Consider the following 22,230-nt stretch of genomic DNA (forward strand, 5'->3'; position numbering starts at 1 on the left):
ATACTTTTACCCCTGGCTCGGTAAAAGAATAAAGACACTAATTAGAAATCAGAAGATTTATTCCCAAGGAGACCCAAGACAAACAGACACGAAATACCTGCTCACTAGGAAAAGAAATGCTGTGGCTTAACAACTGCGTTTAAAAATATTGTACCAGTGAAAAGTTTAGCTGAGGTCTCATGTTGAGATACAGAATTTTCAGAGTTGGATGGGACCTTGGAGGTCTTCTAGTCCAACCCTCGGCTCAAGCACGAGACCCTATAGCTATCTAATGTCTTCTTGAAAACCTCCAGTATTGGAACACCCACAACTTCTGAAGGCAAGTCTGATGAATTGTTCTCACTGTCAAGAAATTTCTCCTCAGTTCCAGGTTGCTTCTCTCCTTGATGAGTTTCCATCTGTTGCTTCTTCTCCTGCCTTCAGGGGCTTTGGAGAATAGCTTGACTCCCTCTTCTTTGGGGCAGCCCCTGAGATATTGAACACTGCTATCATGTCTCCCCTGGTTCTTCTCTTCGTTAGACTAGACATACCCAACTCCTGTAACTGTTCTTCATGTATTTCAGCCTCCAACCCCATAATCATCTTTGTCGCTTTTCTTCGCTGAAGCGTATTTAGGCCTCCAATTGTATGTATGCTTTCAGAGGTTTTAGTCCACAGTCATAGTTGTGACATAGTCATTAACAAACAAGGGAGGCATGGATATCTAGTTTTATGGCTGGTAGAAATATCCAGATTAAAAAAAAAAAAAGTCTTGGGATTTCAATGCCATCCCTCATATAGATACGGTAGCTTATCTACTGTCTACTCCCTCCTTACTTAACAGGGTGAAATATTTTTTTTCTTACTTTGTGAATTAGGGGCCAGTTACAAAACAGAGCATTTTATAACAGCTTTAATATTTCAACAATGCTTTAATATTTTATCACTTAAGTGGACAATAAAATGGAAGTTTACTATATAAAGAAGAACTATAACGGAAGGTAATGGGATTATATAACGGAAACTGGACAATCCAGATATAAGGTAGCTTTCCCCAACTCTCTTTTAATGGAGAATGTTGGTATTGGTTGGAATTCAGGAAGCAACTAGATTCCAGATCTAGAGAGTGTGCTTCAGCAGCCCAAAACCTTAGGGATTGATTCCTGGAGCTACGGATGAAGATGAAAATTCTGTCATTGGGAATTTCATTTAACTACTCTTTCCCCTCACCTAGTAACTTCCGCTTCTTGATCAGGACTGCACCTTTCACAAGGCGTTTGAAGCACGGGCAACTTAATGTAGCACCTTTCCCTGCTCCTGAGTGGACAATAAAAAAAGTAACACACTTGGACACGGTCCAAGGTGCCTTCTTGTGGCCTGACCATTAGTGATCCCTCAACCAAGCCACTTGGTTTGGACTTGCCTCTCTTCGCCTGAACAAAATTGAACGGAATTAGATTGATCCTAGTTAGAGGCAGGTATTTCTGTCTCTGGGCACAATGAGAATATATCCGCCGAACAAAACTCTGCATTGGCAACAGGAAGGGCATCCGGCCAAGAAACACTCATCTCCATTCAGTTGCTCTGACTGCACCCCGATGTAAGGGATTATAGAGTCATTAAAAATAAAAAAAATTGGGGGGGGGAGATCTGCAATCCCATACAGCAGTGGCCCCCAACCTTTTTTGAACCAGGGACCGGTTTCACGATTATTTATTCTTCCACGGACCGGTACCTGAGTAACGCGAGACTCCACCGCCATCGGGACGGCTCTTCATTTGAAGCTGCCCCCCCTCTTTGACGAAACTAAGGCGCAAGCACCCAAACGCCGCTTTCCAACTGAAAACCCGGAAGCACTTTCCAAATGAAAACCCGGAAGCAACCGAAAACGCGGAAGCGCCGTCGAAACAAGATGGCGGCGCCCAAGCTTTGCGGCCCGGTAAAAAATGATCCGGGGTCCGGGGTCTGGTGGTTGGGGACCCCTGCCATTCAGATTGACCCAACAATTGGAAATAATGTCATGCGAATATTTGAAATATTTTTAAAAATGGTTCCTTGATGAGGAAAGCAGGAATGTTCAAAACCGGGATGTATTTCTAGAAGAGGGCAAGATGTTTCTGACCTCAAAAATATTGCAAACTTGAATCCATTTCAGATTCTCCTCTGGTGTGGAGGAGTATGATAAATTACTGATCAAATCTCAAATGTGTTCTCAGGAACAATGCCCATTCAAACATATTGATTTACACTGCTTTGTCCAAAAAAAAAAAAAAAAAAATCTACATAAAACTTTCAGTGCATATATCATTTGTCTGCCATAAAATTATTGAAAGCCACCTGGCCATACAGGTTCTTCAATTATCTCACTACAAAACCTTAATTAAATTATGAAATCAACCGTGATCCTTTAAGGATAATTGTGTCTTGTTTGTAACCGAACCATTTATCTTACCTCGCCCGAAAAGTTAGCTGTGTAAGAAGCCTGCTAATAAACAAGAAACCCACAATGCCCAAACTAAGATAGGGTGGATATTAAATTGAGTCAATGATATTAAAGGCACATCATTTACACACACACACACACACACACACACACTTGGCTTCACCTTCTCTCTTTGCTGCAGAAGAGAAACAAAACACACACAAAAGATGGCCAAATGCATTTTTCCCCCTTCAAAGATGAAAAAAGTTGCCATTGAGATATATAAGTGTGTGTGTGTGTGTGTGTGTGTGTGTGTGTGTGTGTGTGTGAAGAAATAAAAAAAATCAGGAGCACCCTTTTGAAATTAGCTTCAGATCTGCCTGTTCCAAACTGTCAGCGTGTTAGAGAGCTGGGATGATTTATTTCTAGCTTAGCTGGGTTGCCCTTGAAATCACTGCATTGTTAGGTTGTGGGTTGCCTTTTCTTTTTAAATCCCAGGGAGCTCACACAGGAAGCAAACAGGTGCTTAGCAGAGGAGAGGTCAAGACTCAAGAGGGAATCTGTCACTGCTTCATTGCTGGTGGGGCATCAAAGGAACAAGTTGTAGGGCATTGCTCTCACGACCTGACCAGAAGATCCATGTTGGCGCTCCAGGCTGAAAGGTTCAACCAGCATTTCTGCTAAAAAGGCAGACTGGTTGCCATCCTGGGAAAAACGAAGACAGGTTATTAAGGAAATTGTCAGAAAAATGCTTTTGAAGAGATACAGCAATAAGACTCTCCCAGAAGATGATCAGGTGGAGGAGATGGAGAAAGACGATCAAAGAAAAACGTGTCAAGAAGAAGTTGAAGAACAAGTTCTGGACTCTCACCACTATTGATGTCTCTAGTCCACTGTTCCTCAACCTTGTCATATGGAGGACAAGGTTGAGAAATACGCAATCCATGCCAAGACATACAGATTTCAACTGTCAGAATTCCCCAGCCATGCAGGCATCTTAAAAGTTACTGTGGTTGAGGAACACAGACTCTGGAAGAGCAGCGTTTGCAAGCTTTTGGGACTTAGGAAAAGGACTCTAGAAGACCTGCAAAGAAGACAGACCACTTGAGGTGATCTCTGAGCTTGGTTCTTCTTCTCTTGCCATTTCTTCATTACCCAAACTAGGTAACACCACCAGTCCTACAGCTAGCATTTTTATTAAGAAACAGTTGTGCCCGATTCACCTGATACCCTTTCTCAGTAGACTAACCAGATTGTGGTAGACATAGTGTTCTTTGACTTAAGTGAAATCTCCCATGAGACTCTAGCACAGAAGATGGCATCTATGGTGCTGCTGTTAGAGAGAAGCAGAGCTGGTTGAGCAAATTGTACCTTATACGTCATTGACTCCAGGTTGGAAGCCTAGAGTCCTGGGCCACAGGGAGCCTTCTGAGATGCTATATTGTTCAAACATACTTATAAACGACTTCAGGGGTGGGAATCAAGTTTTTTTAAACAACTGGTTCTGTGAGTGTGGCTAGGTGAGCATGGCTAGATGGCCATGGCCATGTGACTAGGTGGGTGTGGCTTCTTATTTTTTTGCAGCACCCCCCCATTTTTGGGCCTTCTGGGCCTCAGGGAAGCCTCCTGGGGGGCATTCCCTAGGCTTCCCTAGGACTCAGGAAGGAAAAAAACGGAGTCTGGGGGGGGGTGCTGAGCCCCCCCTCCATTTTTTGCATTCCAGGGCCTCAGGGAAGCCTCCTGGGTGAAGCAGTAAATAAGCAAGGGGAATCCCAGCACAGCTGATCATAGGAACAGCTGATCGTTGGGAGGGGGAAAAGATGAAATACCTTAAGGAGTGACTGGGCATGCATGTGATGTTGCGCATGCGCGATAAGGACTGACTGCACAGGGAGGGGCAGGCAGAAATGGGCGGGGCTGGCCAGGGGCACGATTTGCCATTTCTGCGCAGAATTGTAACAATTGGTTCTATAGAACCGTTCCGAACCAGTAGAATCCCACCCATGAATGACTTTGCCCCCGCAAATTGGGGCAAAGAAGAAAAGAAATGACTTGGATTTACAGTTATGAAATGGGATTATCAAATATGCAAACAAGGCAGAGAAAACAGGGAGAGACTGAGGAGGAGATGGGAGAAATGCAAGCTGTTATTTCTTTCTTCATCTTCCCCAGACTTCATGTACGGAGCTCCTAAGAGCAGCATACTAATTGTATGGACTCTGGTGTTTAATTAAAAATATGGAGGCAGAATAAGGCAGTCAGTTGTGTTTTACATCTGCACTTTTCCTCCTCATTACTTATTTCTTCCTTTATAGCTAGGGTCTCCAAACTTGGCAACTTTAAGACTTGGGATGGAAACCAATCAAGGAGAGAAACAACCTAGAACTAAGGAAAAAGTGAAGACAATTACCCAGTGGAATGGCTTGCCACCAGAAGTCTTTTTGGATTTAGATACTAATTGCATTTTAATTCTCACTGGGAGATTCTCTCTTGGAAAAACCTGTGGTAAATAAATATTTTAAACCAAATGTTTTCTTCGATTCAAATTAGGACTTGTTGGAATTGGGTATGTCTAGTTCAATGAAAAGAAAGACTAGGGGTGACATGATAGCAGAGTCTTCCAGTATCTCAGGGGCTACCACAAAAAAAGAGAGAGTCAAGCTATTCTCCAAAGCACCTGAAGGCAGGAGAAGAAGTAATGGGTGGAAACTCAACAAGGAGAGAAGCAACCTGGAATTAAGGAGAAACTTCCTAGCAGTGAGGACAATTAACCAGGTGAACAGAAGTTGCCTCCAGAAGTTGTGGGTGCTCCAACACTGGAGGTTTTTAAGAAGAGACTGGACAGTCACTTGTCTGAAATTGCATAAGGTTTCCTGCCTGAGCAGGGGTTGGACTAGAAGACCTCCAAGGTCCCTTCCAACTCTGTTATTCTACTTGGGGACTTCAACTCCTAGAATTCCCCCAGCCAGTACTGGAGTTGAAGTTCACAAGTCTTAAAGTTGCCAAATTTGGAGACCACTGCTCTATAGGATCTTTGATGTGGTGGCCTGGATGTCATTAGTCCAAGAATGAAGCAGAAGTAAGGCAACAGGGCCAATTAGAGTAGATATAGACACACACACACACACACACAAACCAGTCGCTTAATATGCTAAATAAATAATTGGGTTACTTTGCAGTTTGGCAAACATCCTATCTCTCAACTCTTCTTTGTCATCTGAGAATTCAAAAGAGTTTTACCTATTTCCTCTGATCAATAACTGACTGTTACCAATATCTCCCCCCCTGCCCCCGCAAATTGGGGCAAAGAAGAAAAGAAAAAAGAAAAAGGGATGTTTAAATGTCTCACAGCTCTTTATGTGGATGTACTTTGGAACACTGTGCAAAATACCATTTCACCTAAAAAGGACAGAATCGTTGGAAGCCATGCAGCATGACCCAGAAAGACACGTATTCTTCATGCGCTCAAATGAAAAAATATTTGGAGACGATTCTTCCTTCCCCAACTGAAGATTTATTGCCAGAATAACAAGAAAACTCACACAGAGAAGTAATGTGGGGCTAATGAAGCATTTATTCGTTTTACAGATTAAAAATTCTGCTGGATGATGTGGAGTGTTAAAAAAAAAGACAGAATTCTTTCATTCCTTTTTTTTTTTTTTTTTTTGTTAACTGAAATACTTTTAAAAAGCTGGGGGAAATTATTTTTAATCTGTTATTCTAGAACATTTCAGCATTATTATTTCATGGAAAGTCTTTCCGTTCTTGTCAGTAAGAACCAATTACTTAAAATGGGAGAAGGGTTTATTATTTAGGGTGAGTAAGGGGACAGGAGAGTTTGAGGAACTGAGGGGTCCCTTCTTCAGGGTGGAATTGGGAATGAGAAGTCCAGGGGTGGGCTACTGGGGGCTGGCAGGGGCTCAGGAGAGCCCCTAGCTAAGACTCTGCTGGGCTCAGAGAGCCCACAGTAACCTCAGAAGGACAAGAAGCCAGGGAAAGCTCTTCATAGGCTTAATTGAACTTCTGGGCATTCAGCCAAGAGCATTTCACACCTGGTAAAAGTGTGGCAAGCTAGATAAACAATCCACTCAGTGCTTGCGAGGGAGAGCCATGGAGAAAATCAGATAACAAAGCCACTAGCCTCCGAGGGGATTAATTCCTAAGTAATAAGAATCACGTAATTTACCAGAAACTCTGCTAAGACTCCAAGGTCCCTCTCACAGTCACTGCTATTAAGCCTGGTTTCATCCAGTCTTTTTATTTAAGTATTAAATGCACAAAATAGTAAACAACTTTTTGGTGTATTATCTTTTTTTAAGTCATTAGGGCAAAGAAGTGACATTAAGTTGGCCACGCCCACTCAGTCACAAGACGATCCAACCACTCCCACCCAGCCAGTCATTAGGGCAGAGAGCCCCTTGCTAGAAACTTTGAAGCCCACCCCTGGTTGAAGTCAAATCACCAGAATGGCATAAGAGGTGAGAAACGGCACTGTTTTAAGATTTGATTATTTCTTTTCATCATCCTGACAGGGAATTCTTGAGACAGAAAAATCGGATTCTTTTAAAAATTGGGATACTAGAAATATAGATTCAGAATAACAGAGGCCTGGGAGGTCATCTAGGCCAACTCCTTGCATGAGCAGGAGACTCTACACCAGTGGCCCCCAACCTTTTTTGTGCCACGGCCCGGTACCGGCATCACAAAATGATCCGCGGCCCGGTACCGGCATCAGCACGCATGACAAGGCAAGGCGAGCCGAGCGACCAGCCAGCCAGCCGTCCCCCACTTCTCCCCGCCACCTTCAACTCCTCCTTTGTACCTTTGTCGATGGGCTTCGCTTTGGGACAGCTTTGGGATGGTCGCCGGCTCGCTTGCCTTTGGTGCTGAAAGAATCTCGCGCCTTAGTTTCGCTCAAGCCCCCCCTTCGATGAAACTAAGGCACGAGGATTCCTTCAGGACCCAAACGCCGCTTTCCAACCGGAAAAGTTCACCCGGAAGCACTTTCTCATCAAACAAGATGGCAGCGCCCAGCAAACCGGTGGCCCAGTAGGAAATGTTCCGGTGGTTGGGGACCCCTGCTCTACACCATTTCAGACAAATGCTTGTCCAGCCTCTTCTTAAAAGCCTCCAGTGATGGAGCAGCCACAACTTCTGGTGGCAACTTCTGTTCCACTTGGTTAATTGTCCTGACTGTTAGGAAACTTAGTTCTAGGTTGCTTCTCTCCTTGATTAGCTTCTGCTCCTTGTTTCCTGTCCTTCCTTCTGTTGCTTTGGTTGACTTCTTCTTCTTTGGGGCAGCCCCTCAAATATTGGAATATTGCCACAATATCCTTATAATATTTGCTTATAATATTCAGTAAGTGAGTAAGTGAAAACTTTAAAAGAACAATCCTTTTACTTTTATTATAAATACGCAATGCATAGACATGTGTAGGCATGTGTGTGTGTGTATAAGTGGTGGGATTCTACCGGTTTGGCCCAGTTCGAGTGAACTAGTAGTTAAAAAATGCTACCATTCAGCCGAACCAATTTTTTTTTTCCTCCCAACGATCAGCTGTTCCAACAATCACCTGTGCCAGGATCCCCCTCTCTGTCTTACTGCTTCACCCAGGAGGCTTTCCTGAGGCCCAGGAGGCAAAAAAAAAAAATGGAGCACGAGGGTGTATGTGTGTGCTGCATCCCCCCAAAAAGAAGAAGCCATGCCCACCCAGTCACATGGCCATGCCCACCTAGCCACACAGAACCAGTAGTAAAAATATTTGCATCCCACCCCTGGTGTGTGTGTGTGTGTGTGTGTGTGTGTGTGTGTGTGTGAGAGAGAGAGAGAGAGAGAGAGAGAGAGAGAGAGAGAGAGACTATATATATAGTATGTCATATGTTTGTTTGTGTCTGTGTGTGTTTAAAAAGGGAGCTAAAACAAGGATGAAACACACAGTTCTTGTGATTGTTTGGCTCTCCTCACCATTTGTTTTTCAGAAACCAAAGCAGCATTTTGATGAGAACTAATTTTAATCTGCCAGAATTTATTTTGGGAACAGGGCATAAAAATTTGCGCTACTAACAAGCAATGCTGTGATCAGATTTTTACCTCCGTCGTTCCCACTCCTTTTATAGCAAACGCAGGAATTAAATAGCCAAGGAGAAGACGAACTCCCCTGCCCCCTTGGATTGGCACCCTAAGATATCTCAAAAGTTATTTGGAAAGAGATGAAAGACATTTAGATATTGTTCCAGTATTTGAGGAGCTGCCACAAAGAAGATGGGGGTCAACTTACTCTCCAAAGCACCAAAGGCAGGACGAGAAGCAACGGATGGAAACTAACCAAGGAGAGAAGCAACCTGGAATTAAGGAGAAACTTCTTTAAACAGTGAGGACAATTAACCAGTGGAACAGAAGTTGCCTCCAGAAGTTTTGAGTGTTTCATCACTGGAGGCTTTTAAGAAGAGACTGGACAGCCATTTGTCTAAAACGGTACAGGGTGAGCAAGAGGTCCCTCGCAACTCTGCTATTCTGTTATTCTATTGATTAGGCATTAGCTCTTTCCTTAATATGTCTGTAATCATCTTTCAAGCTGAATATATTCAGCCCCTAATCTATTCCTTTCTCTGCACCCTTCAGTCCTCCAACACACCTTCCTTCCCACTTGCAGGATGCACAAGCGGCAACAAACTTTGGGGTCCCTGGGTCCATGAAAATGGATGATGTCCCCCCGCAATCACCTCTCATGTTTAGTGCGCCCTGCCCAAGCCAGACAAAGCCAGTGGGGAATGAGCCCACAAGTTACGGTGTGACGTAGTTCTGATTGTCAGCTTTGGAAGCCATAGTAGTACCCGAAGCTTCCATGCTGCTACATTCTTCAGCTTAGGAAGTTGGGAGGGGGGAATTTCATGGAGTGTATGTGGTTAGACATAATAGCATCCTTCTTCTAAGTCAAGGTCATGTTATCTCTGCATCTGGGTGAGGGGAAGTCTCAAGTTGTGACGAATGGTGATTGGGGCATGTGATGCCATGAGGGGTGCAGGGGGTGGACTTGTATTTTTTAATTATTGAAGGAAAACCCAGGACTCTCAGATTCGGGTTTTCCCAGATGTGCCAGTATAACTACTCTAATAAAAGGAAACTTTGAGAAAATGCCTGTCTCGGAGTTTTTAATTGGAGTTGGGTTTTTCTGGAATTAACCCGAATTGCATGGATGCCACATGTCACATGTGATCTTTCTCTGCCGGCCACTTCCGATTTGCTGGACCTCCATTCAGATTACAGCACAAGGGAGGCTCACAACCAGCCAGCTGTTAACAGGTAGGAGAAGAAGATTCCTCTCCAGCTGAGCAGGAAATGGCAATATTATAAAATAAATGTGAATTCTGAGGCTGGAGGGAGGAATATGAGAATTCAGAGTTCTGGCAAGAAGCTTTCCGCAGTCGTTTTGGTGTGAAAGGGGGAGGAGAACGAATATGGTCCTTGGAAAGGTACAGGCTCCTGAGCTACATGGGTGAAAAGGGGCATTTTCTTTAAAGGATCGTGTCTACAAGCAGTTCAGAGTCAGGAAACTGGTCACCTAGACGAAACACAGAAGCTAGCAAGAGCAGAGGAATAGCCCTTAGACTTATATACCGCTTCACCGTGCTTTTACAGCCAAGGATGGGATTCAAATTTTTTAACAACCAGTTTTGTGGGCATGGCTAAGTTGGTGGGCATGGCTTGGTGGTCATGTTATTGGCTGAGTGTGGCCAACTCAATTTCACTCACATTGAGGCACGCATCTCCTCGCCTGGCCTCTCATGACTGTGGGGATGCTGCAACAGTCGTAAGTGTGAAAAATGGCCATAAGTCACTTTTTTCAGTGCCATTGTAACATTGAATGGTCACTCCACACAAGCATAGTACCAGCAAAGGAAGGGAAAATAACTCCAGAGAAGTTCCTGAGACAGGAAGTCTAGTCCTGCCAAGAATGTAATAAGGGTTAACGGAGAGGCAGTTTCTGTAAGCAACACCAGAATGTTTCCTTCCTGCCTTCCTTACAGGATTAGGCCAGTAATTTCTTCTAACAACTGGTTCTCTGAACTGCTTAGAATGTTAACAACCGGTTCTAGAGAATAGGTGTGAACCGGTAGAATCCCACCTGTTTACAGCCCTCTCTAAGCAGTTTACTGAGTCAGCCTCTTGCCACCCAACCATCTGGGGGTCCTCATTTTACCCACCTTGGAAGGACGGAAGGCTGAGTTGACCTTGAGCCAGTCAGGATCAAACTCCTGGCAGTGGGCAGAATTAGACTGCAATGCTGCATTCTAACCACTGTGCAACCAGGCGATCAGGCAAAAATATCAGGCAAGATAACTCACCTGTTCCTCTTTCTTTCCTGATTTTTTTTAGAAAATCAACTTTTGATCACCACCACCCAAGTATAAGTATCCAGAAAGTTATCTGGGAAGTTTGACGTGAGTTACACCATTCTATTGGAGAAAACATCTGCCTTTGTACCCAGGTTGGTCAACCCATCTTGGCAAACCTTGATCATTCAGAACAGATGATGGCTATCTCCTACCCTCTGTCTTTTTGTTTTGCAAGGCAAACTCAGAATGTGTGTATGTGAGGGGGGGATGGAGGGAGAGAAAGAGAGAGAGGGAGGGAGGGAGGGAGAAGGAGAAGGAAAAGGAGAATAATAGCTTGTTCTTTTCCTGAAGTTTTATCCAGAGCCGACATTCTGGCTCTGTCATTTTGCAAAACTGGACGAGCCAGAAGATATATCTCAGGGGCTGCCCCAAAGTAGAGGGAGTCGACCCATTCTCCAAAGCAGGGGTCCCCAACCACCGGTCCGCGGACCGGTACTGGTCCGTGGAACAAGTCCTACCGGGCTGCTGGTTTGCTGGGCGCCACCATCTTGTTTTGATGAAAAAGTGCTTCCGGTGAGCTTTTCCGGGTAGAAAGCTCACCAGAAGCACTTTTTCATCAAAACAAGATGGCGGCGCCCAGCTGATGCCAGTACCGGGCCACGCCATAAAAAAGGTTGGGGATCACTGCTCCAAAGCATCTGAGGGCAGGACAAGAAGCAACAGATGGAAATTCATCAAGGAGAGAAGGAACCTAGAACTAAGGAGAAATTTCCTGATAGTTAGAAAAATTGATCAGTGGAACAGCTTGTCACCAGAAGTTGTGGGTGCTCCATCACTGGAGGTTTTTAAGAAGAGATTGGACAACTGCTTGTCTGAAATGGGATAAGGTTTCCTGCCTGAGCAGAGGGTTGGTCTAGAAGACCTCAAAGGTCCCTTCCAACTCTGTTATTCTATTCCATATCAGAGAAGATTGCTTCTTCCAAGGGGGGAGCAAGGGGACAGATGTAAAGGAAGGTCAGGCTGAAGCAAAACAACAGCTCTGCCCATCTTCATTAAACATGATTAATGATTAATGATTAAAAGATCAGAAAATGGGGAAAGCTTTTTCCTTTTACAAAATCCTTCACTAGGATATCACCCACTTTACTATCCTACATCTGAATCACCTGGAACCAGAGAGCTGGAAACTGGGGACGGTTAATGGTCCAAGTAGGCACTGCGTGGTATCTTCAAACGTTGAACATATGGTGAGCCCACATGTCTCTCCCACACAGGGAAGATTTGCACACCCAGCAAAGTTATGGTCTTTATACTCCTGGCTCTGGTCAAACATGGGGAGCAGAATGTTGAGTTTTAGAGTTTGATAGTTGATGTACTCAGCTGAAGATACAAAGCTAATTATTGGATTTTCAGACGACCTTAATGCTTGGTATCAAAGGGTAATTTTGCTACCTGCATCATTCATTACATCTGTATTCTTTCCTCCTGAAAGCTTAATGCAGCAGAAAATATCTTGGCTTTACTCTTTGAGATACTCTATAAAGCCTTTGTAAGGCCACACCTAGAGTACTGCATCCAGTTTTGGTCACCACATTATAAAAAAGATTGTTGAGACTCTGGAAAGAGTGTAGAGAAGAGCAACCAGGATGATGAGGGGGCTGGAGGCTAAAACATACAATGAACAGTTGCAGGAACTGGGAAGGGCTAGTCTAGTGAAGACAAGGACCAGGGGAAACAGGATAGCAGTCTTCCAATATTTGAGGGTCTGCCACAGAGAGGAAGGGGTCAAGCTGTTTTCCAAGGCCAGAAGGCCAGACAAGGAACAATGGATGGAAACTGAATGAGGAGAGATTCAATCTGGAAATAAGAGTAGAGTAGAGTAGAGTAGAGTAGAGTAGAGAAGAGAAGAGAAGAGAATAAAGTAGAATAGAAGTAGAATAGAGTAGAGTAGAGTAGAGTAGAGTAGGAGTAGAATAGAATAGAATAGAATAGAATAGAATAGAATAGAATAGAAGTAGAATAGAATAGGAATAGAATAGAATAGAGTAGAGTAGAAGTAGAATAGAATAGGTAGGAGTAGAATAGGAGTAGAGTAGAAGTAGAATAGAGTAGAGAGAGAGGGAATAGAATAGAATAGAATAGAATAGAATAGAATAGAATAGAATAGGACAGAATAGAATAGAATAGAACAGAACAGAATTCTTTATTGGCCAAGTGTGATTGGACACACAAGGAATTTGTCTTGGTGCAAATAAGGAGAAATTTTCTGAATTTTCTGATGCTGATCTGAAACTGGTCATCCAGTCTACTTCATGGATGAACAGAGAGGAGTATATCTTGCTGCTAGACCTCTCTGGGATTGTGAGATAGTCTCAATATTGATTGGCTGGCAGTTCAAAGTTAGGGAGATGTAGCCCGTTCACCCCTCGCTCAAGCGAAGGTCAAGTCAAGCAAGTAGGACTGGGATTTGTAAAACTCGATAAATTGAAATTGAGAAGAACAGCGTGTAAGAGCAAAAGAATGGATGTTCCAAGCTCCTGCGTTTAAAAATTCTTTCACCTACCATCAACTCTTTCAAAAACGGGCCTCCACATTCAAAAGTAAATTATTTTAAATCCCTGCTGACTTTTAGTGGGAGAATCAAGCTCAATTTATTGGTTTAAATGGAAGAGAATTCTCATAATGAGAGGATTTCATTTGTGACTAATTCTTTTCCATTCAAATGAAGGTATTAACTCTGGCTGGATTGTCCCCCTTCGCGGATACGGTAGCGCAGGGAAAGAAAGGCGTGGGAAGCATGAGGGCCATGGGAAGAAAAATCAGAGACAGCAGCCAAAGAAAGTTAAGCCAATTTAATGGTCACCTTGGCCAAACTACAGGGGTTGACTCAGACGCTGAAAAAGACTTAGTAGAAGTGGGAAGTCCATGAACTCTTTGGAGAAGCTCTTGGCCTGTGTGTGGAAGATCTCTGGTCTTTTTTTAATAATAAGTATTATTTTGCTTGTAAAATCTCCAGTTACCTTTTGGGAAATCAGCAACGGAGGTAAATTCCCCAAATAAATAAAAAAACAAGAGAGAATGCTAAAATGCTTGCCTGCACTACACACCATGATGTGGCAAAAGAGGGAAAGGATTAAGATTGGCAGCTAGACTGCTTGAATACAGTAACGTAAAATTCATGTAAATGTCAATAAATAAAGGAACAAAATCACCTGTTTGGGATCTGGGAGATATAGACTCCCCTGTCAAAACTTGAGACAAACAATGGACGACACACATCAGCACACGAAAACCTTCAGGTAGCTAAGTAGCCAAGAGTTAATGCTGAGACCAGCCCATTTCTGTCTGTGCGTACACAGGCTTTTAATTACAGTATCCTATTTCCGGATTTTGCATAATATTTATATACAAACCCTTTGCAGCCCCTATATAGCTATATCTTCCTTCCATTAACCCATCTATATAGAGATGCAACTATGGTTCCTACCAGCACATTCATAAATGGACATTTTTAAACAAGGAAAAACATTGTCTTGAAAAAAGCAATTCGTAGGTTAACTTCATTTAGGATTACTACCTGGAGTTTTCACCCAAGAAACTTCTCACCTAATGTATTCTTTCTTTCGAATAACAGCCTGCTTCTATTCTAAAGCCCAGATTTTCTTCTTAAAGTAAGATCAATCTACCAACCGGTTTTCCTGCACTGTTCTTCTCATCCACCTTACACTAGGGATTAATCCGTGTTTTGTGTGTGCACACATACGTGCTCACACACACAGAGCAACTTCTTTCAAGCGTCCAGTTTCAAGGACTCTGCATTTGGGAGAGAAATTAGAGGGGGAAAAACCCACAGGCTGCAAATTCTACTACTATCTCACTACTTCTCCCTCAAACAATTCCCTAACTAACCAACCCCACGCTAACACCCAGCGTTGATGTGAAGTTTCCTCTGAGACAAATCTCCGCATGCCAACTGAGAACGCAAACCTGTTCAGACGTTATAACTAAGCAAAGAAAGTAAAGTACGCCGGAACAACCTATTCAGACGGAACAACCTATTCAGACGCCCTGGGTCCAAACGCGGATGAAAACATATTTAACCGCCCTTTAAATAAGAATCTCTTTATGGATTCTAACTTAATTCCATCTGGTTTTTCTGCTTGGGCGTAATTTGTAGGCCGGCATCATTTTTGATAAGGAGGCGAATTCCCCCCCCCCCCTTCACCTTAAGGGCGGAGAAGGACCTCTGAGACATAAACATGGAAAGCAATAAAATTGTGAAAGAAATGTAAGGCAGATGGAAGTCAAGTCCTTTTCCACCCGCCCGCAAAGAACCCCCAGGTGAGCTTACCTGTATGGAGGGTCCCGGTAACCACCCTGAAGAGATACTGGGCAAATTTCAAGATTTCCCGTTTGCACCGTTTGCGGCATCCGCTCATCTTAGGCGAAGCCAAATCTCCCCCTTTGGCTGACCAGGAGGAGCAGCGTTCACACGGCCAAGTTGGCCTCCACTTCGCCTCTTCCGAAGCTGCCTGGCCAAACCCGGGACAGGGCGGGGGAGGCAGAGCAACCCCCCAAGTAGCTCCCTTGCAAGGGATGGGCGAGGAGTTGGGGGGGGTGAGGGAAGAAGGCAAAAGGCGGGCAAGGGAGAGGCACCGCGTTCCGGCCACCCTGCCAAGAGGCAGCCGGCTGCCACGGACGCGTGTTAAGTCTCCCACCCACCCACGCGGGGAGCGCGTCAGGACCGTTTCTCCGGCTGCCTCCTTTCCAGCGACTCCAGCTTAACCCTCCGGTCGCCCGGAGGCGGGCTCTGCAAACCCAACTCTGCCCAGGGAAAGTCTCCCCTCTCAGTGAATGAGCCGGGAGCAAAGGGAGGACGCCGACGACGCCAATGGAGGGATGGAGGGAGGGAGGGATGGAAGGAGGAGAGCAAGCCAGTCAGCTAGACTGGAGAGTCCCCGACTTGCAAGAGGAAGGAAGCGCCCGGCTCAAGGGGCGAAGGGAGACGACGCCCCACTCTGGGCAAATGAGGAGAGAGAGATTTTGGGTGTGTGGGTGTTTGTTTGTGTGTGTGTGTGTGTGTGTGTGTGTGTGTGTCTTTGATCCCCCAGTTGTGGAAGGCGACCATGGAGCCAAAGATGCGAAAAGTTTATTAGACTGCACCAAAGCCAAGCTCTTCTTCTTTGGGGAGGGGGTGTCGTTGTCAACTTGTGGAATAAGTAAGGGCGTGGACTCTGCGTTTTGGATTGCGGGTGGGGAAAGGCTCTGCTGCAAAGGAAATGTCAGGTAGGATTAGGGCAGGGCAGATTTAAGGACAAGCTTAGAGATAGAGATAGACAGGGCCAACCTCTCCGGATCACATAAATATACCTGCATTTAGCTTTAAGGCTACCAGATGATTGATATAGATGGATGGATAGATAGATGGATAGATGGTTAGATGGAAGGTTAGATATAGATAGAGAGATAGAGAGATAGATAGAGAGATAGAGATAGATAGATGACAGATGATAGAGATAGATGATAGATGATAGAGATAGAGATAGAGATATAGATGGAGATAGATAGATAGATAGATAGATAGATAGATAGATAGATAGATAGATAGATAGATAGATAGATAGAGATAGAGATAGAGATAGAGATAGAGATAGATAGAGATAGAGATAGAGATAGAGATAGAGATAGAGATAGAGATAGATGATAGACAGATTGACAGACAGACTGATAGATGATAGATTGACAGATGAAAATAGATTGACAGATGATAGGTTGACAGATGATAGATTGCCACCTTCTAGTGGTTCCCCAGAGTTTTGGAGCACAGATCTGGCAGCCTGCCTTTAGATGCCAATTGCTTTGGGGAGTAATTAGGATGTAATTAGGAAGGTTTTTTTCAAGTTGGATCCTTGTTGGGCAGGTTGGGTTGAGGGAAAATCTCCCCATCAACTGGGTGTCAAGCTTTTCCTATTACCCAACCTAGAACAGCGTTCCTCAACTTTGACAATTTAAGGCAGGTGGACTTCAGCTCCCAGAATTCCCCAGCTGGCACATGCAGAATTCTGGGAACAGCTCTGGTTCTTTAGTATGCAGGAAAGGGCATTCATCCATATGGCATCACAGGAACTCTTATTGTGCATACATAAAATTACCAGAAATCATCAGAAGTCAGCTTTAACTTGAAGGAGACTTTGAAAATGTGATTGGATTTTTATCCTGTCTTTCCTGCAAAAGTTTAAATGGCTTTTGTGGAATTTTTATTTTATGTTATTTCCCCTACCAAATCTTTTTATGAAGGATTATGAGCTCACCAGGCCTGGCCTAGAATCATTTAACATGCCTGCTGCACTGAACTCAGGTTTACGTCAGAATGCATTGCGTTGTAAAGCAATAATTTTCAAACTTCCACAATGTGAAGAAACTGTCCAGTTGCCCCAAATAAATGCCTCTCCTTGTGGATTTACACTTCTATCTTAACAAGTGGAATGACCACATGCTAAAACTGGCAGCAACATTTTCAGGGGGGAGAAATAAATTAATTATAAATGGCAGTTGAGTTGATGTGAATCAAATTAGCTCTTTTAATACCCCCATTCATTATTATTATTATTTTTTAAAAAAAAAACCAATATAAATGCTCCAGAATGCTGGACCTCAGAATGATACGAATCCCCCTGGAGAACAAGACCTCATCCAGCACAATAGAACAATTGATGCATCAAGAGAATGGGGGAAACTTAATTACTTTTAAAATCAAGGGCTGTAAACAAAAATAAAGAGGAACAAACAAGGACGAACCTGTAATGACGCAGAATACGAAGCCAAGAATTTATCGGTGAACACAAGGTATCAATTTGTAAACCATTGTGGTACAAGAAGAAAAGCAGAACTGGAAAGAGTGCAGAGAAGAGCAACAAAGAGGATTAGGGGACTGAAAGCTAAAACTAAGAATGGTTGCTAGAATTCGGTATGTCTGATTTAGTGAAAAGAAGGACTAGGGGTGACACGATAGCAGTATTCCAGTATCTCAGGGGTTGCCCCAAAGAAGAGGGAGTCAAGCTATTCTCCAAAGCTCCTGAAGGCAGGACAAGAAGCAATAAGGATGGAAACTCATCAAGGAGAGAAGCAACTTAGAACTAAGGAGAGAAATTTCCTAACAGAACAATTCATCAGTTTATTTATTTGGCATATTCATCTCTGCTACTTTGTTTGTTTATTTGTTTGTTTAACTGTGGCAAGTAAATAAATACATCAGCAGAGGTGAACGGGTTGGGTTTAATGAAGAGAAGGACTGGGGTGACATGATAGCGGTCCTCCGGTATTTGAGGGGCTGCCACAAAGAGGAGGGGGATCAAATTATTCTCCAAAGCACCAGAAGGCAGGACAAGAAATAATGGATAGAAACTAATCAAGGAGAGAAGCAACCTGGAATTACAGAGGAACTTTCTGACAGGGAGGACTATCAACCGGTGGAACAACTTGCCTTCTAGAAGTTGTGGGTGTTCCAACATTAGACATTTTTAAAGAAGAGATTGGACAGCCATTTGTCTGGAATGATATAGAGTTTCCTGCTTGAGCAAGGGTTGGACTAGAAGACCTCCAAGGTCCCTTCCAAGTGGTATATGTGGTTTACTCATATCTGTACAGTTGGAGATCTCTAATTTAATTGTATATTCCTAAGCATCCAGCCATCTCCCACTGAAAGGTGTTCAACTCTTCGGGATCTCATCCCATTTCACCAGAAACTGAGTCACAATCTGGAGATCAAGGACAACAATGACTCTGAAATTCCAGATTTCCATCATGCCACACACATAAAAAGAGAGAGAAACAACCTAGAACTAAGGTGAAATTTCCTCACAGTGAGAACAATCCACCAGTGGATGGGCTTGCCTTGAGAAGTTATGGGAGCTTCATCCCTGGAGGCTTTTAAGAAGAGACTGGACAGCCATTTGTCTAAAATGGCATAGGGTCTCCTGCTTGAGCAGGGGGTGGACTAGTAGACATCCAAGGACCCTTCCAACTCTATTATTCTATGTTCTAACTCAACTGTAAAAGATAAAGAACTTCCGCTGCTCCTATTTCTACAACGTGTATTTTGTACACAATCGTCTAGAAACCTGCAGTTATAAGTCTGCTAATATCAGTTGGTTTTCAGCTTCCACCAAAACAAATTCCCTTCCACCTGCTTCAGGTGATGGAACACAAGGTGGCCATTCTAATCTAGTAGGCACGTTGGGTGCTGCCTACCCATCCACCTCTCCCATCTTCCCACTGCCTCCCCAGTGCTTCTTGAAGTCTGGTGCAGCCCGAGAATGATGGGTAATTATTATTCCTCTTCTCTTTCTTCTCTTTTTCTCCCTCCCTCCTCCTTCAATGTTCTCCTTTTCCTGTCACGTCCCTGAGAATGCCAAATTTCAGAAAAGAGATTTTGTTTGGCTGGATGATTCATAAGCTGCTCGGAGAGCCATTCTGTCTAGAGAACTGTCAAAGGTTTTACAAGAGTAAATATATATTTGTGGCCTCTTGCATAAGCAGAAACAAAACCCAGTTTGGTCCTCCATTATCGGCTGAGCCGTGAGTACTATATAAAAAGTCTGCAAAAAAGTAACTCTAAATTTAACAACTTGTATGGCATGATACTGGTGATATTTTTTCACTTTTTGCACTTTTTGTACCTGATTTCTCATTGAAGAATTGGAAATGTTTTTGGCTGCATGTGGAATAGGATTTCTCTCTCTCTTTTTTTTTTAATAAAATCAATATTTTTTTTAAAAAAAGAGAAACTGTCCCAGATGCAACCAAAAACATTTTCAACACCATTTTTCTGCACAAGGATGCCACTGTATCCTGCCCAACCTTTACTGATTTCTGGGATACTTCAAATGTATCTATAGAAATAATAATAGGAAGCAGAAGGTAGAACTAATCTGATTTATTAGCAACATAACTGTTCAACAGCTGTTGGCTTGATCTCTCCATATAACTTTAACCTATTTGTGCTGTTGCTTAATTGGTTTGCGTTATTTTAATTAGTGTTGTTACTGCTTTTGTTCTTTGAAGGACATCATAGTTTCATAGCAAATTTTGTCTGCTACGGTCCTAGCTGGCCAGCTAAAAGCTTAAAGCATCAAGAAAATGCGCAGAGGCCCAGAAGCTGCAAGCACATCAAATGTATTTCACTCCCTCTGGGGAAAAAAGTAGTTTTATCCTAAATAAGGGATGATTATGTTGTCAAATTCCATAGGAATTTCTTTCTGAACTGATTATCTTAAGAGACATTTATGGCCCCATTCAGCTGGAATCTGTCCATATCTATCTGTCTGTCTGTCTGTCTGTCTATCTCTGATAATATAGTCTGGATAGTATTTAAGATATTGCTGGCTAACATTGCAGGAGAGGGGGTTTCATATAATATCATTGTGATACCAAACACCATGCAAAAACAGATGTATAAGCAATATGTAAGGATTATTGAAAAATTGTGATTTGTTGCAAAGGAAGTGGGGGAGAGAGGGAAGGAGAGAAGGAAGGAGGAGGGAGGGAGGGAGGAGAAGGAAGGAGAAAGGAGGAGGGCAGGAGGAGGAGAAGAGAGGGGAAGGAAGGAGAAAGGGAGGGAAGAAGAGAGGAAGGAGAAAGGAGGAAGGAAGAGAAAAGAGATGGAGGGCAGGAGGAAGGAGAAGAGGGAAGGAGAAAGGAGAAAGGAGGAGGAGGGAGGAAGGAAGGAAGGAGAAAGGAAGGAGGAAAGAGAGGGAGGGAGGGAAGGAAGGAGAAGGAGGGAGGGAGGGAAGAAGAGAGAGGAAGGAGAAAGGAGGGAGGGAGGAAGAGAGGGAGGAAGAAGAGGGGAGGGAGGAAGAGAAGGAAGGAGAAAGGAGGGAGGGCAGGAGAAAGGAGAAGGGAGGGAGGGAAGGAGAGAAGGAAGGAGAAAGGAGGGAGGGAGGGAAGGAAGGAGAAAGGAGGCAGGGAGGGAGGGAGAGAGGAAGATTCTGAAATACAAAATTTCTCCCTGCTAGTTCATGTCTTGCAACTGGCTAAGAACGTGAACATCTTTTCTTACTCCTACGTCCTTGAATTCACTCCTGTATTCATTTTCACACTGCAGCCTAAGGAAAATTATACCGCCGTCAGCTGCAGTGGCCTGGTGAAGCCCTCCAAGCAATCTCACATGCCTGATTAAATATTCAGAAGAACATTGAAAAATGTGACATGGAGAGTCTGACCTTCGATGGGTCTGACCTTCAGTTGAAGAGACAGATGTTGGGGAGATGGATTACCCAGAAGGCCCTAGAACAGCTGCTAGGCTAAGAGACAACCAAATATAGTTTCCATGTCACACTTTTAGGCGTTGTGTTGTGCCTGCGTAGTGTAACTCCTACCCCAGAATCCAAAGGGTGCAAAGATTTATACCACATCAACCAAAGATTTGAATCCTAGCCATCCATAAAACCCAACAGCAGAAAGAGTTATATTAAAATTCATCCTGGAGGAAACTGGAAACCCCAGTGTAACCAATGCTTGGCAGAAATGCCTTCTAAGTGTTTGCTCAAAGCTACTGAGAAACCTGGAAGCGGTTTGCATTCTTTTCTCCATGGTTCAGTATGTAGAAAGTAGACCTTTGTATAGACTAAGTCAGTTTTTAGGATTGTAAATGTAGTTAGTTTCTCCTCCAGTGACTGAAGCCTGGAGCATCTCTGACCAGATTGTACAAATACAGGCTAAGTTTTAATCAATATAACAATGGAAATCAGTATATGAACTCTCTTCAACCAACACTTCCAGACTCAAACCCATCTGGGTTTTCAGGAAAATATACAGAAGGGGTTAAAAAAAAAACCCACATTCTGAGGCTCTCCAGAACGTTTGATTGTTGGAGACGGCGTGTTTTGCACAACTTTAGCTACGTTCACTGCAAAAAATTATTAAAAATCATAAAAAAATCATTTACCTAGACACCAAGTTTACCAATATTGAGTATCTTTAAATTATTGATGAGAGCCCTCATGCATCAGAGATCTGCCGTTGGTATTGTTTTATTAAAGAGGAAAAGCAAAGCATCGCGAGAAGTACGGATAAGAGAGAAAGTTTCAAGGATTCTTGCTGATTGACTGTCAACTTGGCAAAGGAAATTAGCAAGCTTGCTTGCATTACCACCGCTAATCAAAAGGATTTATTAGCTGGAGCAGATGCAAATTGTAGGTTCCTGTGACTTGATAGGAATGGATTTACCGCACCATGCATTCTGTAATAGGAATAAATAATACGTTCTTAGAGAAAATGTTCCTATGCAAAGAACCCCACAGAAAGCTGCACCTTCAACCCAAATGAGAAATCATGAACTAAATATTAGGATGAAATCGCAGCATAACCATAATGGATTTCTTTTGCAGTAGGAATACAGCATGAAAACTACCGGCCTCTAAAAGAAGAGCAAAGAAAAAAGAACCAAGTAGACTCTCAAAATGTGATCTTCAAAGGCATGGGGGAGCAGACTA

The 22,230-nt window shown here is 43.4% G+C and overlaps 1 protein-coding gene across 3 annotated transcripts in view; it reads right to left on the reverse strand.

The window, feature by feature from the left end:
* The window catches only part of KCNIP4 (potassium voltage-gated channel interacting protein 4), a 281,003-nt gene that overhangs the window by 191,062 nt on the left and 67,711 nt on the right, over window positions 1-22,230 (reverse strand). Inside the window, exon 1 of one of the 3 annotated variants that reach the window (XM_026678825.2) lies at window positions 15,090-15,270. The exons of the other annotated variants lie outside the window; for them this stretch is intronic. Coding sequence (XP_026534610.1) covers window positions 15,090-15,177 — 88 coding nt within the window. The 5' untranslated portion in view covers window positions 15,178-15,270. Of the gene's footprint in view, window positions 1-15,089; window positions 15,271-22,230 lie in introns of those variants that run through there. 3 annotated transcript variants of the gene reach the window in all.

The sequence above is a fragment of the Notechis scutatus genome, chromosome 4, assembly GCF_049901735.1.
Source record: "Notechis scutatus isolate UNSWTSFEM ecotype Mainland chromosome 4, rNotScu1.2, whole genome shotgun sequence".
NCBI classification, from domain to species: domain Eukaryota; kingdom Metazoa; phylum Chordata; class Lepidosauria; order Squamata; family Elapidae; genus Notechis; species Notechis scutatus.